At 40.9% G+C, this 16,189-nt stretch overlaps 1 protein-coding gene across 3 annotated transcripts in view; it reads right to left on the bottom strand.

Annotated features, from left to right (window-relative positions):
- LHFPL6 (LHFPL tetraspan subfamily member 6) overlaps positions 1–16,189 on the bottom strand; it is a 194,682-nt gene that overhangs the window by 21,397 nt on the left and 157,096 nt on the right. For all 3 annotated transcript variants that reach the window (XM_084879494.1, XM_084879493.1, XM_084879495.1), the window contains exon 3: positions 2,326–2,424. In XM_084879494.1, the coding sequence (XP_084735620.1) occupies positions 2,326–2,424 (99 nt within the window). The remainder of the gene's footprint in view (positions 1–2,325; positions 2,425–16,189) is intronic.

The raw sequence follows: 16,189 nt of genomic DNA, 5'->3' as shown, positions 1-16,189 counted from the left end.
AAGATAGCAGAGTCTGCAAAAATAATAGCAATCAGGAGAAAGCAAACTCAATACACTCAAAATGCCTGTTCTGGGGACCTAGAAACAAATTTTATGTGTAAACTAGAGGCCCAGTGCATAAATGTGTGCACCAATGGGGTACCTCAACCTTTAGGATCAGGCAGAAACCTGCTCTCTGACATCCCCCGAGGGATCCCAGATTGAAGAGGGTGCAGGCCGGGCTGAGGGACACCCCCCTCCCCATGCATGAATTTCATGCACTGGGCCACTAGTTTATAAATAAAAAGGCAAAAATTAAAATGACATTACAGTTTTTAAATTACTAAAATGGTTTCAGTGAGTTTAATAACAAGATATTATTACCTCTAGTAAAGAGGCAAGAGTTTTTTGGGTTTTTTTTGTAAATTTAAGTTTGAGATTTTTAATCCACAATGCTGAGAAGATATAGAACATTGGGGTGCAGTAATGAAGATAAACAACAAGATCTCCATTTCATTATAACCTGATGATTAGTATAGCAACACACAATAACAAGAGAGATCCGCTGCAACAATATTCTAACCAAGTTGAGGCCTGTATGAAACAGCCAAGAAAGCTGCAAACACCAGAGAAAGGAAAATGCTAAACACTATGTTAAAATATCACCCCTGGACACAGTTTATTTCCAAAAACAAACAAAAAATAAAACAAAATGCTGATAGTCAACTTTATGCCAGCATTTCCCCCTTCAGTTAATTTATGGCAAGCACAAATGAACCCAGACTTAGGAAAGCCTTATCATCCAGGAGGAAGAATGGACAGTTTGCATTTGGACAAAGTAGGCACCATATTCTCTACCAAAAGAGCAGGTGTTATTTTGAGTGAAGCAGGGTGTTTTTCATCCATAGAGTCAAATAAAAATTGCTTCATTTCAAATTCACAGACCTTTGATAGGGTTTCAGATCTGTCCATTTCCCACCCCCCCCCCCCATTATCTAATAGAAACAATTTTATAAACCTATTTTAAACAATTTGGGATATGGTAATACTGCCATTAGACGAATTTCCTCAAAATTTTTATTCTAAAAGTAAAATATTTAATGTGAAAAGTCGATGTTTAAGTTAGTAACTCACTATGCTTTGAAGATAAAAAACAATCCGTCTATCCACATATTAGGGGAAAATATTTGTTATCATATAGCAATGATTCTTATGGGTTCATAGTTTTTGTTCTAATAACACCAATTTTAGAAGAAATCCTAAGAAAATAATTCAATTAAGAAAAGACATATTAATTAAACTACTCATTACTAGTATACCATGTCTTAAAATAACGGAAACTAGAATAAGAAAGAAATAAAGAAGAGAAATTAATGTAGGTTTACAAACCAACTGAAATATTATCCTATCATTACAACTTATAATGGTGAAACCATGTAGTATGAAAAAAAATTATAGGTTGAAACCTAGCCAGTTTGGCTCAGTGGATAGAGCATCAACCTGCAGACTGAAGGGTCCTAGGTTTAATTCTGGTCAAGGGCACATGCCCGATTGCAGGTTTGATCCCCAGTTGGGGGCATGCAGGAAGCAGCCGATCAATGATTCTCTTTCATCATTGATTTTTCTATCTCTCTCTCCCTCTCCTTTCCTCTCTGAAATCAACAAAAAGATATTTAAAAATTTATAGATTGCTAAGCAGAATACATTATATCTATACATGATAAATATCTGAAATTTTCTAATTAGTACATAGAAAAAGTCATGAGCCGGTTCATCAATGTGTGAATTCCCGCCTCTACAGTCTCTGTATGGTCTCCTGATGAAGTCTTCTCATTCCTCCCCTGTGCCTTTGCTCTCCATAATCTCCAAACAGCCAGCAAGGTGTTTGTGTCTACTGCCAGAAAATCCTCACAGGTCACTTTCTTCAAATACCAGTTTGATTTTTATCCCTGTCATAAAGCTGCCTGTTGCTCATAGCTCTTACTGTCATTTTCTTATGGTTTTGTTTGCTTTATTTCTCAGATAGAATGGGAATTACATAGACAACTATTTTTAACATTTGCAATGAGCAATAAACATGATTTTTGAATGAATTAATAAATATAAATACTTCAGAGCAAGGATTATTTATTTTCTTTGTATCTACAATATTTCCCATAATTCAGACAAACAGTTGATTATCAATGACTGTTCATTAAAACAGAAGGATAGGTATTGGTATAGGTATTGTTACACATGACTCTGGCTGCAATATATTTTTCTTCCATTCCTTTTCCACCTTCTGCTCCTATAAAAGATCAGATAGGTTCTTCTCTAAAAGGAGTGCCTTCTATGAAAAGAACTTACCCAGGTCAAACTGGCCAGAAATGTAGCCACAAGTCTGCCGAACTTCCTCACTGTCCCAGCCCAAGGGATAGAGGGCACAGCCAGCACCAATCAACAAGCCTGCAAAGAGATAAGTGAAGGGAGCATTAGCAGTGTCCTTCTGCATCCCTAGATAAAGATAGAATGTGTGTGTGTGTGTGGGGGGGGGGGGGGGGAGGGGGGGAGGAGAGGGAAGGGAGGAATGGGGGAGAGATCAATATTAGCAATATAACAAAGGAGCATGGTGTGTACTTTTAAGAAATTAGCAGTCACAGCTCTCTCAAGCAATCTAAAGTTAGATTCCAAGAACAATTTCAAGTCTGCTTATAAGGAAAAATGAAAACACACACACACACACACACACACACACACACACACACACCTTGACAGATGGCTTAGATTGGTTCCAACTTTGCCTTTCAAAACATCAAAAGCTTTGTTTTAGGAAATACAATCTTATTTAGGAATTAAAATCCAGAAGTCCTTTTAATTACTCTTATAAAAAGCCAACCAATTCCACCATCAATCCACGTAAAGTAATTCAATAGCAAGCAAAGGTGCCTAATAGATTATGGTTCCTTATTCATTGTGTTGTTTTTCCAATTTAAGAATCAAAATAGAATGTTCAGCATCATCAAATTTTACCATGGGCAGAGAGAACATAAAGATTTTCATAAATCACTTCAGCACATTGATTGTGCACTGTTATAAGGCTCTGTGGAGACACTGGAAATCGAGGAGCTCCACTTGTCTTAGAAATACCCAAGCAGATAGACACTTATCGTAATCTAAGTCCTCCTTGCAGCTAAGAACAAAAGGTTTGATGATTGAACTGAATAAAGTGATGGATTTATTTTAATATAGATTAAGTTATCATGGCAGCATACTGACCTGATACTTCCATTGGCTTGATTTTGCATTAAAGCCTCATATGTGGTTTAACAAGAAGCTGAATGAGACTTAAGCACCCACCATTGGAATCTGAGGGCTAATATAAAAGTAACATCTTATCACATCAATCAGTAAGTATTATCTTCCCTTGGAAGTCCCACAAGTGTGCTGGGCCAGTAGGACCAACGCATACACAGTCTGATTGGTGAGAATGTCATCCTTGTCTGAGGGACTGTGGGTTATCAGGGGCTAAATGAGGGAGCCCCTAAATAAGAAAATGCATTGATATGGTAATGTAGAGGCAGAATGACAGGCCCCAATTGTACCTCGAAGAGACTTCCACTGTCTCTGGATTGAGTCTCTTCCTTTGGTCTTTCTTCCCTCTCTGGCTTTTCTCCCCACTGCCTCTTGAGTAGTTGTAATTCATACAAATAGTATATTTTCTCACAGGCACACCCAACACCCAACCTCACACCCAACCTCTATGCTGAGCAGTATGGAGAGAACTTCCCCAGAAACTGACACACATTCCCCACCTGGTGGCCCTACCTCCAATCTGCCCCTTGGTTAACAGCAAAGCTAATATCCAATGCAAAGGGGCTGTGATAATGAGGGAACGTCTGCAAAGAATCATTGAAACTGCAAATCACTAATCCTGGATGTCGCATGTATAAATATGAATTGTATTGAGGCTGAAGAGTCATTTAGAAGGCAGTTATAGGAGGCTTTGCAGACTAAGCAAATGTTCCAGTGACTGGTTTCCTTAAGCTTTTCCTCTCATGATATCATTCATGGCATTCCTTTTTTTAAGCATTCCATTGCATCCATCTATCTATCTATCTATCTATCTATCTATCTATCTATCTATCTATCTTATCTATCTATCTATCTATCTATCTATCTATCTATCATCTATCTATCTTTATTGTGGAAAGTATTACAGATGCTCCCTTTGTCCCCCCACCCCATATTGACCCCTTCCACCCTCCACCCACCCCTCCCTTCCACACTGTTGTCTGTGTCCACGGGTTATGCATATAAATTCCCCAGTTAATCTTTCACCCCCCAATTCCCCCACCTTCACCTTCCTTCTGAAATTCATCAGTCTGTTCCATGGTTCTATATGTCTGAGTCTATTTTGTTCATGTTTATTTTGTTCATTAGATTGCACATATGAGTGAGATCATGTAATACTTATCTTTCTCTGACTGGCATATATATATATATATATATATATATATATATATATATATATGTATATATATATATATATATATATATATATATATGGCATTTTTGTAACAATTCCAAGTTTGTTTTATCCAGCTTCAAGTGAAGAGATAATTAATGAGGATATAAATGTTTGTGTAAACAGAATTCCAAATAATGTGACATAATTTCCATGATATACTGACATCTTAAATTAATAAGTAACACTAGTTTTTGAGATCTTGTGAGCAACTTTTTAAATGCAGAAAGACAGTTAAACCAGAAGATGTTCAAGTGTAAGAAAAAATGAAAAACAGTAACCTTTAAAGCATCATTTTCTTTTTATCTGATAAACAAATAAATGATAGACAATCTTATTTGCTAATGTTCTTTTTCAGTATGGCAGAAAGTATGTAGCATGTGTTCATGAAAGCACATGCCTTGGTCTAACATGACTCTAGGCACTTTGGGAGACTTAATCAAAAGGAGCTTAAAATGCCTACAATATGGAGTAAGTAGACCTAAGGTTGTCTAAGTGATAATACATTTAGCATCCAGGGATCTTTTGTAGAATATTGGGCTGTCTGTGTGACACTGTGAAATGCAGGTTCAACCACATAAATTAGGAACCATTTTATACACAGGACATTTGTATTATATGCATGAGTTTTAAAAAAATACTCTTAAATATGCTCACATTAAAAAGAAGTGTTCAGTGGAGGGCAACTACCTTCCCTTGATTTTTATATTAATATTTATGCAGTTTTTGTTTTGTCATCTGCTAATATTTGCTAAGAGCAAAGATTCTGCAGATTTCAAAGAAAAGTGTATATTGCAAACTGATCAGGCTAATTAACTGTCACAGTTTATCAAGTTCTGTAGGTAAATATTAGTGGTCTCCCCAGCTACCTTGCTACCATTGTAAGTTAAGGTTAAAGCAAATCTCAGAGTGAATTCAACCAAATATACAGCAAATGTTTATTAGCAAGTTGGCACAAAAAGTAGTCAGAGGCCGAAACTGGTTTGGCTCAGTGGATAGAGCATTGGCCTGTGGACTGAAGAGTCCCAGGTTCAATTCCCGGTCAAGGGCATGTACCTTGGTTGCGGGCACATCCCCAAAAGGGGGTGTGCAAAAGGCAGCTGATGGATGTTTCTCTCTCATTGATGTTTCTAACTCTCTATCCCTCTCTCTTCCTCTCTGTAAACAATCAATAAAATATATTTTTAAAAAAAGTAGTCAGAGGATCAATTCTCTTAGTTTAGTGAAATAATTCCCCCAACTCCATCAGATAATTGTACCTTGAACACACAAATACAACAAATATTCAGATGGCAGGATCAGGGCCACTTCAGGACAGACAAGGCAATATCTTCCATTTAATGGAGTGGCAGAGGGGTATAGGACCAAAGAGAGTTCTAGATCTACATTGCCCAAAGTATTAATAGTAGCCATGAGTTACATGTAGCTACTTAAGTTTAAATTTAAATAAATTAAAATTAAGTAAAACTAAAAATTCAGTTCTTCAATTGTATTAGCCACATTTTCAAGTATCTAATAGCCACATGTCTCTAGTGGCTACCATATTGGATAGCATAAATATAGACCATTTTCATTTTTGCATAATATGTTATTAGGGAGGGCTGTTTAGGACCTAAAATACCACTTCAAAGAGATGCTGGCCTGACCAGATTCGTATATGCTATGCCTGCTTCTGCTTGTTAACAATCAAAATCATCCCTGCTCATTCAGATTCTCACTTTCTAGGTAGTGCTAGAGGCCAGGAAACTGTATTTCAAAAACTCTCCTCTTAACAGAAATTCTGGTTCATATTCTGTCAATGAGAAGCCCTCAAGTGGGATTTAGAAGGTAAAAGAGATAAACCATATTCCCCATTGGCAGCTGCAGCTAGGAGCATGTTGTTCTGCAGACAGTAGATGTGATTTCGCAAATGACTACCTGGAATACCCTTAGCATCACCCACTAAGGACATGTCATCAACTGCAGCTTCTTTCAATCCTTGCATTTCCTGAATTCCTGCATTTGTCTCTGAACTGCACTTCCCATGACCTTCAATAGGTCTTTGAAACTTGTATCCCTGGGCTATATCTCTTCCTACTTGAAATATCTAGAGTAGTTCCTTTCACTGGCCAAACCCTGGCTGGTACATGTTCAACTTGTTCAAAGGCAGAGGGACTGATGCATATCTCTCTATCATAGTCTATTACTTGAACATCATCCATTTTCTCAACTAGTAATTGTTAGGTTTGATAGAGCAATTGAATTGATACCTCTTCCCTGAGAACTGGTTTTCAGGTCATTTCACTATGGACATTCCCTTTGCTGAGACTACATCTCACTTACGGTGAACACATTCATTATCTCCCCTCCAGGTATGCATAAAAAAGTCTCTGCCCAGAAAAAAGCCCGCCAAAAGTCCTTTAAAAGCCACTGACTCCTGTCACTGGGTGCTGCAGTCATCCAGGCTCAGCCACTGGTGTGCAGATGATCGAATAAATTTGTAATTCCTCCCCACTCTGGTCTCGTGTGTTCCTCCTTCGGCGACCCAACATTTGGTGCCAAAACCCGGGAGGGTTCCACGCGGACAGGGAGCCGTTGACCTGGTTTCAGTCACCCTGCGCTTGCTACTCAGAGAGCAATAGGCAGAGGCAGATCATCCTGGGCTTACTTATGAATCCTACTTGGGTGACTCGATTGCTATCCTTGATCAGGCCTCCCTCCCTTACAGGGTCCCTCCCCAGCCAGCCAAGGAGGAGGATGGACTGGAAATCTCTCCTTCATTACTGACCCTCCATCCCACACCAGCCAGTCTTCTCTAGGTGAGTGATATTCCACAATTCCCCTTGTCTCAAGTCTTCTGCCCACTCTCTCTCATTGACTTCTCAAAAACCTCTCATCTCGAAAGTCCTAGCGCTCGGCCAGAAGATTCCTCAGCCATTTGGCTTTGGTTCCTTCTGGATTGGAGATGCCCAGTCCAGAGGGTCACCTCTCATTTCTCATGGTGGTTTGTTTAGCAGCTGGGACACCTGCCCTAAAGTCACCTTTGGATTTGTGGTCTGTCACTTACCCTTCCTGCCATTGTTCATTTTAGCAGTGTTAAACCTTAGATCATGTTGTCAAAATCAATGTTTGATGGAACCATGGTTTGAAAATCTGTGAATTAGATACCATTTAGATATTAAACTTGTGGATGAAAAAGGGACCACACACTAAATATGCAAAGCTCAAGGGTGGCCCACATGACAGGGCTCAAAAACTCAGAGACTGAAAATAACCACACAGGCTGGTCTGATGTAAAAGTTGCTAACATAGAACAGGGCATGGTGAGTAGTCATGTCCTAGGCCTGCAACTTTCTTGACAAAGGTGAATCTTTAGCTATGAAATTGTCTATTGTCTTTGTGTATCTAAATAATATACCTTACTCCCCACCACCCCAGGCCACATGACTTATAACCTGTAATGATTATCGTGTGCCTACTTTCCCATACCTGTAATTCCTACTTCCCCACGTAATCTTTGTCCTTCTTCTCAATATAAGCAGTTGACTTATGGTGGGCTGGAGAGCAGATTTTTGTGGATGACCTGATGCTCTCCCATAATGCTGTCATTATTGGAATAAACACTCATCTATGATTTAACCATGCTCCTGCTTAATTGGCTGAAGTAGTGACAAGCAGTCTGGACCCCTTGGTTGTCCATTTATAATACTGTACACTGAAATAGAGCTCAGAAAAGATTTTGGAATCTAGAGTCATTGCCCAAATGATATCTTAATAACAGAATAAGTTTAAATGGACTAGTTTGCTTCTGGGAAGTGAATGGCTCTATTAGAATCTTCCGACTCAGATATTTTTATATCATTTACGCAGATTTTCTTTATTAGATTTGTAAACATTGTGGATATCACATGGACTTAATTATGTGGCATTTTAACCAAACTCCTATGTCATTGCCAGAAAAGACTTAATGAAAAAAAGTCATATTGTAGGACTTTTTGGAGATATGTGACTATAGGAGTGAAGTGAGAAAAGAGGCTGTGAAGCTAGAAACCAAACTGAGGAAGATGATAACAGAGGTGGGGTGTTGGAGGAGGTGTGAGATCGTTTGCAGCTATAGGCTTATTTACAATTCAGAAAAGACTGCAATCTGAAAGATTTTATAATTTTTAAAAAAATATTTTTAAAAATTGATTTTGAAAACAGAGAGAGAAGAAAGGAGAGGGAGATAAAGAAACATTGATGTAAGAGTGAAACATTGATCAGAAGCCTTCTGCACAACTCTACCAGCAGCCTTTCTGTGCACAGGACAATGGCCAACCACATCAGCTAGGACAAAACTTTGTAACTTTTAAGGGGTCATGAATAAACCACAAACTAGTGTAAATTAGTTCCATTTTTAGTTTTCTCTCAGTACCTAGTTGGAATCAGCTATCAGGATGCAATAGACCATTAGGAAGATAATTTTGGGGGAGGTTTTAGGAATTTAGGAAGATGTTGCCTCCTCTTAAGGAAAAAATAATAATCCAACAAATGACTCAATAATTCTTAAATTTAAAAAAAAGTGAATATTGCATTGACTATTAGGTTGTTTCAAGCTGAATACTCTAGGTTTTGGCCTCACCCTGTACAAGACAAAGTATTTGAAGAGCTAGGTCAGTGAAATGATGACTAAGGAGAAGCCAGTGTGATTAGAGAAGAAAAGGCACAGATTAATGCATAGAGATCAGCATTTGGGAGCTGTGCAGTGATGCTATGTTGTAAAGAGGTCTGCCTTCAGCTCCACATGGGCTCCTGTGCCTAAATCTTAGTCCAATATGCCTTGCCAGCCCATAAACCACCCATGGGAGAGAGTCTTTAGTTGAAGCTGTATTTGTTTTTGCACAATACTGGAAATATCTGCCATGATATTAATTATTTCTTAGAATTTCAGTATGAAGTCTTAAGTTCCTAAAGAGCTTTGCTGTCCAAGTAAGAATAGGCTGCTGGGAATTTTCCCTTCCTTACAACACTTTTTATTCAAAAGCAGTACTTAACACACATAGCTATCAGCATATTAACATAACAATTGGGTTCTTGCAAAAAAAGCAACACAAATCTCTAGTTCCCAAATGCCAGTTACTCTGCAAAAGTAGTAAGACTACTTTTGTTAGAGTCTTATGTTAAAGTCATGAAGGCTTTTTTTTTTTCCAGGCTACTTTTCAAAGTTTTTATGTGATCTCACTTTTCTCCATGACTATTGCTCCATTCTTTTTCCACAGTTGGGTTTTTTGTTTTTTTATAGTGTGACTTTTTCCACCTATTGCCCTTTCAATGATCAAACCAGCTTTTCCCATGAATGCATCTTTTATGTTTTTTTGGATACTTTTATCCTTTCTCTAGTTCCTTTATCTTCTTTTCAGTGGCAAGCAATGAGGGAAATTGTTTTCTTTACTTTTCTCATGAAACCTACTCAGTCTTGTAGACAATAATCTGGACTTCTCTTTGGAAGGCTTTGGCACTTTTCCATTTTCAAGTCTCCATATGCTAATTTATGTACATGATATTTGTGCCTTTGCAGAATTAGATAATGGTCCCTTTACAAAAATGTAACAACAAAATGAATCCATTGGTAGGGAGTGAACAAGAGAGGAAGGGTCAGTGTTTAACATTTCAGGCCTTGAAAGCACAATAAGGGGAAATATACATAAGTATTCTACAAAGATGAGGCTTGGTTAGGCTCTTTCTCATAAATCACATTACCTTTCAAAGTGCTTTCTGGAAATAGAGGCACAGAGGATGGAAGAAGCTTATCCAGATCAATCCCAGGGCCCTTGGGCCTTACCTAGTCTAGGACTCTTCTACCTGTTATAATCCCAGTGCTTGGACAAGTCCACTCCAAATTCACATGCTCACCACCCACAATCTGACTTTAGCCATTGACATGTGGAATTTGATCATCATCCTATCTAATAAAATAGTAATATGCAAATTAACCATCACTCCATGACAAAGATGGAGGTACCCATAGTGGCAGGGGGAGGGAGAGGAAAGCTGGTGGCATTGCCCTGGTGTTGCGAGCCCACCTTCCTATGCCCCGGCCATGTGGAGGGAGGACTGGGGGCCCAGTGTTCTGTGCCCCAGTTGTGCGAAGGGAGGGGCCTCTGGCCAGAAGCTGGGCGCAGGATGCTGGACTTGCGGTTACCCCTGACAACATGAGCCCTGCGTTGCTGGCCCAGGTGCATGAAAGGAGGGGCGGTTGCCCACAGCGATGCAAGCACAGCATCCTGCACCCTGGCCACATGGAGGGAGGGGCATCTGGCCAGAGACCAGGGCATGGGATGCTGGGCTCATGGTCACCCCCCTACGATGAGCCCAGCGTACTGCACCTGGGCCGCACGGAGGGGGGGGCCTGTGGCCAGAGGCTGGGACATGGAATGCGGCCTCATTGCAGGCTGGGCTGAGGGAGCAATCCCCTTTCCACCCCTACCCCCCCCCCCCCCCGCCCGCACAAATTTTGTGCACCAAGCTTCTAGTGTTTTACTAAGTGGGATTGGATCATCATGTTTTGCTTAATGTAATGTTCACCTGTAGGTCCAGAGTTCTTGTGTCTCTTCAAAAATTGGTTGGGGCCGAAACTGGTTAGTTCAATGGATAGAACATTGGCCTGGGGACTGGAAGGTCCCAGGTTCAATTCTGGTCAAGGGCATGTACCTTGGTTTCGGGCACATCCCCAATGGGGGTTGTGCAGGAGGCAGCTGATCGATGTCTCTCTTTCATTGATGTTTCTAACTCTCTATCCTTCTCCCCTCCTCTCTGTAAAAAATCAATAAAATATATATATATATATATATATATATATATATATATATATATATATATATTTAAAAAATTGGTTGGGGGCAAAAACAGCACCAGATGTTAGACCAGTGGAGTCAGACCAGACCTTGGTTTAGCAACCTCAGTACTTAAGTTCTAGGGAAGAAAGAATTCAGAGCCAAAACACAAACCATAAGAAAAAGTCTATTTAGAAAGTCCCAGAGGTAGAAGAGGTGAGTGGTAGAAGAAATGGGTTCAGGAAAGAAGTTACAGATGTAAAAGAAGGGGTCCTTGGAGCACAGAAGAGAGAAGTGTAAAGTAACCCACCTGGAGGGGAAAGGAGAGGGATGGGAAAGGTGAGGGTGTGCTCTACTGGGAGGGCATGCTAAGTCCTCCAACCTAAGGGCTCTAAGGGTGGAGATTTTAGGGGACATCTCAGGAGAGGGTCTCAATAAAATATTCATCAGCTTTCTAGATGTATCTTTTCAGGGTCATGGTCTCCACTGATTAGGTGGAGCCAGGGCAAAGGGTCCTGAAATCAATCATTATATTGCTGCTTTTCTGAAAGATTACCAAGGCCTAGATGCTATCCCTAGGGATTCATGCTTAAGGAAGTAGTTGTGCAAAGGCCAGCATGGAAATCGCCTGAGGCCACACTTCAGCCCCTTGTTCCTCTTCTAAGAGGGTCTACAATGTGACTAGTGACATGCCAGGGGAGGAAAGGTCAGGGAGGATCCTAATCATGTGACCTGTGCTATGAAAGGTCAGGGGGCCTAAGCCCTGGTGACCTTCTATACTTGACCCATCGTCCTTGCTCTGCTCATGTCTATCTAAATGCCTACCACAAACTGAGAGATGTGCCAATACTGAGCCTGCACATATCTGGCTAGAGCCAAGCCATGATAGTCCTATTAAATGACTCCTTTACACTGGTCAGTACCAAAGTCATTTCTGAATGGGAATCCCTGGCCTACTGCACCCATTAATTACTGGTTCTTTGACTACATCTTAAACTTCTCATCTCTGAAAGTTAAACTTCTCTCTGACTGACTCTCCCTCCTTACCTTATGCTTAAACTCCACCATATGAAAATACCAACTGTATATGCTAGAAGCCTCAATAGGCAGCCTGCCGCCCTTACCCTCCCAACCTCCAAGCAAAGAAGTGAGCCCTAGGTTTTACCCTTTCCTATGATCTCCTACTGGTACTCTACCATTCATTTAGGACTTACTACCTTACATTGTAGTTATTTGTATTACTTCTCTTGGAAGGTCAGAAACTACTATATGTTCACTTGCTTTCCAACTCATTGGTTCATGATGTTTGTTAAATATTAAATATTAAATAATGTTATTTATTTGGTATTTATGAGTCTCAGAATTGTATAAAATTACATAATCCTGCCTAATAAAGACGGAATACACAAATTGACCATCACACTGTCACAAAGATGGCAGCGCCAGTCCCTAAGCCCCACTGGAGATTACTATGGCAAGTGGATTGAGAAGGTTTTCACCAAATGTGAGAAGCAAGCCTTGGCAGGATGGAGGGAGAGGTGGCGGCTCAGGGCCACTGCTGCCCGGGAGGAAGTGCTGCTGCTGCCCGCCCAGCACCAGGCCCCTGGTTAAAGAGACGGGGCCAAGTCACAGCACGGGGCCTGGTGGGACTGTCTCACCCAGACCATAGCGGCTGAGCTCTGGTGGGGACAGCGAGTGCCTCTGAGATCACTGTCTGCCCCCATGGCCGCCTGTGGACACCACTGGAGCAGGCTCGGGTTGAACATTTTAATGAAAATGAGACGCCTGCTCCTCACTCTGCCACACTCCAGTCCTCAGTGGGGAGAGGGCAGCGGATTGGAGGCACAGTCTCGGGACCCCGTTAGGAGGCACTGGGGCTCAGGAGGGGCCGGGAGAAGAGGTCCTCAGTTGCTGGGCTGACAGCAGGACAGACCCAAGGTGCCTCCAGTAGCCGTCACCTGTCCAACACTGGGTTGCGGGCCCTCACTCTGGAGCTCAGCCATAGGAGGTGCTGGCCCTGGGATGTTTTTCCTGTTACCTGGATGGAAGTACAGGAGGCAGTTGAATTAGAGTAATTTTTCCAAACTCAGAATTACTTTCTTTCCAAATACATCAGGGGCCAGGAAATGTTCAAAGAACTGGGGAACCATTCCCAAATCAGGAAGGGAAGTCACAGGGTGTATATTATTGCTACGAATACAGTATTTCCTACTACTTCCAACCTATACAATGTAATGTATTAGATGCCTTCCTGTCGCATGAAGTACGTATTCTCATAGAGTAATACTGGTAGATATGTTATAGTTATGGTGATATGTCATATCCTATCTATACTAATAAAAGGGTAATATGCTAATTAGACCAGAGGCCTTCTGGTAGACCTTCCGGACTTACTTCTGGACAAAGACACGGTGGCGGGGCCGAGGCAGAGGTGGTTAGGAGCAATCAGGCAAGGAGGGGAGGGCAGTTGGGGGTGATCAGGCTGGTGGGGGCGGGGGGAGTTAGGGGTGAGCAGCCCAGCAGGGAGGGCAGTTGGGGGTGAGCAGGACGGCTTTGGGGGAAGTTGGGGGTGATCAGGTTGGCGGGGGGGGGGGGGGGGGGGGGGAGGGGGAGGGAGAAGTAGGGGGCAATTATGCTGGCAAAGGGGGGAAGTTGGGAGCAAGCAGGCAAGCAGGCAGAGTGGTTAGGGGCGATCAAGTAGATTGTATAAAATTGTATAAAATTACATAATCCTGTCTAATAAAGACGGAATACACAAATTAACCATCACACTGTCACAAAGATGGCAGCGCCAATCCCTAAGCCCCACTGGAGATTACTATGGCAAGTGGACCGAGGTACAGGGCATGTACCTTGGTTTCGGGCACATCCCCAATGGGGGGTGTGCAGGAGGCAGCTGATCGATGTCTCTCTTTCATTGATGTTTCTAACTCTCTATCCTTCTCCCCTCCTCTCCGTAAAAAATCAATAAAATATATATATTTTTTAAAAATTGGTTGGGGGCAGGTGAGCAGTTAGGAACCAGTGGTCCTGGATTGTGAGAGGGATGTCCGACAGTCGATTTAGGCCCAATTAGTAATTGTATAAAATTACATAATCCAATTGGGCCTAAACCAGCAGTCAGACACCCTCCAAGAGGTCCCAGATTGGAGAGTGTGCAAGCTGGGCTGAGGGACCCCTTTCTCCCCCACACGAATATCATGCACGGGGCCACTAGTATATAATATAAAAAGTTGGCTGACCTCATTTGGCAGAGAAGGAAACTGAAGTCTGGAGGAGCAGGTTCATGCTCTTGAGGCTACTAAATGGTTACTTGCAGGTCTGTCTGAGTCCTAACCCAGTATTTTTTACCTTCACCTTCAAATGCTTCCTGAAACTCCAAGTTCTAGCTCTGGATTGACTTACTATGTCCATGTATGTACTGAACCCTATATACAAATGGAGAAGACTGAATAGAGCAGAAGTCAAGAGACTTCAAGTTGCCATTTCTCCAGGATTGATGCTACTGCTGCTTATGACCAAAGGCAAGGCCTCTGGGGAACCCTACAGACCCACTCGCCCCCCCCTTTCCCGACTGTGAGCTCCAGCACACAAAGCTCTCTGTTCATCAGAAGTTAAACCATGGAAAGATCTCTTGTCCGTATACAATATAAAATAGAAATATGATTATTTATAAACTGTCAAAAGTAGTTTTACAAATCGCAAAGACTGTTTCTTTGCTGAAAACATCCTGCAGAAGAGAAAATGATTTAGGTTTTATTATAATGTTTTCCAAAATGGCTCTTGTTATGTCGCTGAAGGAGGAATGCACGAGGCCAGAGTGGTGAGGGATTACAAATTTATTCGATCATCTGCACCCAGTGAGGGGAGTCAGCAACTTTTAAAGAACTTTAGGTGGGCTTTTTCCTTGGTGGAGACTTCTTTATGCATATCCAGAGGGGAGATAATGGAATGTGGTTACTGCAAGTAAAATGTGGTCAAAGGGAATGTCCATAGTGAAATGACCTAAAAAGTCAGTTCCCAGGGGAGAGGTTTTGATTCAATTGCTTGATCAAACCTAACAGCTCTTTGATTTTCATTCCTTCTCTTTTTCAAGAAGACACAAAAAACTGTTAACCTAAAATAAAAAGACCATCCAAACAAGCATTTATTTGAGATCAATAAAAATAACTGTATGGAACTATTTGTTAAACCAGAAGCCCAAATAATGTTCCCATTAGGAGACAAAAGCAATAGGCATTTATTAAAAGGAAGGGGAACAATTACATTTTAGAAGGAAGGCAATTCTATAGTGCAGATGACATAACATTTATCTAAACACCGTTTTTTATTTTCAGTCCAGTAGTCATAATAACTGCTTTCTTGTTATCTGTGCAAATATATTCTTAGGAAGTAAGGAAATAAGGCCAGTCACAAAGTTATTTTAGTATTCCAAGGTTTGAGATGTAAGACATGCAAGGCAGTTCCTCTGGTGTGTCAGCAGTGGCTCCATTTTAAAGTGGCTCTGCTTATATTTTTGCTTAGAAGACATGCAGTAGAATACCTGCTCCATACCTCAGAGCAAAAACTTCACAAGCTAATTTTAGCCATGGGTGACTCTTTTTAGAGTCTTAGGCAAACAATATTAAAAACTAAAATATAAAAAATAACTAAATAAAGTTGTTTCAAATAATGAAACTTTGGGGGAAGAGTTTGCAATTTCTATACATAATAGTTGTTTTTTTCTTTTTTAGTTTTTCTTATCTGTAAAATGGGGAAAATATCTACCTCTCAGGGTAGTTGCAAGGATTCAATGAGATAGTATATATAAAGAGATGGGCACAGAACTTCACAGTAAGAGTTCAATGAATGGGTCCCTATTATTAAGCTTTGGAGTTTGTATTATATGTGGAACAGGGTGGTGAATTTGGTTCTA

This window comes from Pipistrellus hanaki (assembly GCF_964339955.1).
Source record: "Pipistrellus hanaki genome assembly, chromosome: 3".
In the NCBI taxonomy this organism is placed as follows: Eukaryota; Metazoa; Chordata; class Mammalia; order Chiroptera; family Vespertilionidae; genus Pipistrellus; species Pipistrellus hanaki.
This window is presented reverse-complemented; position numbering and strand designations above follow the sequence as displayed.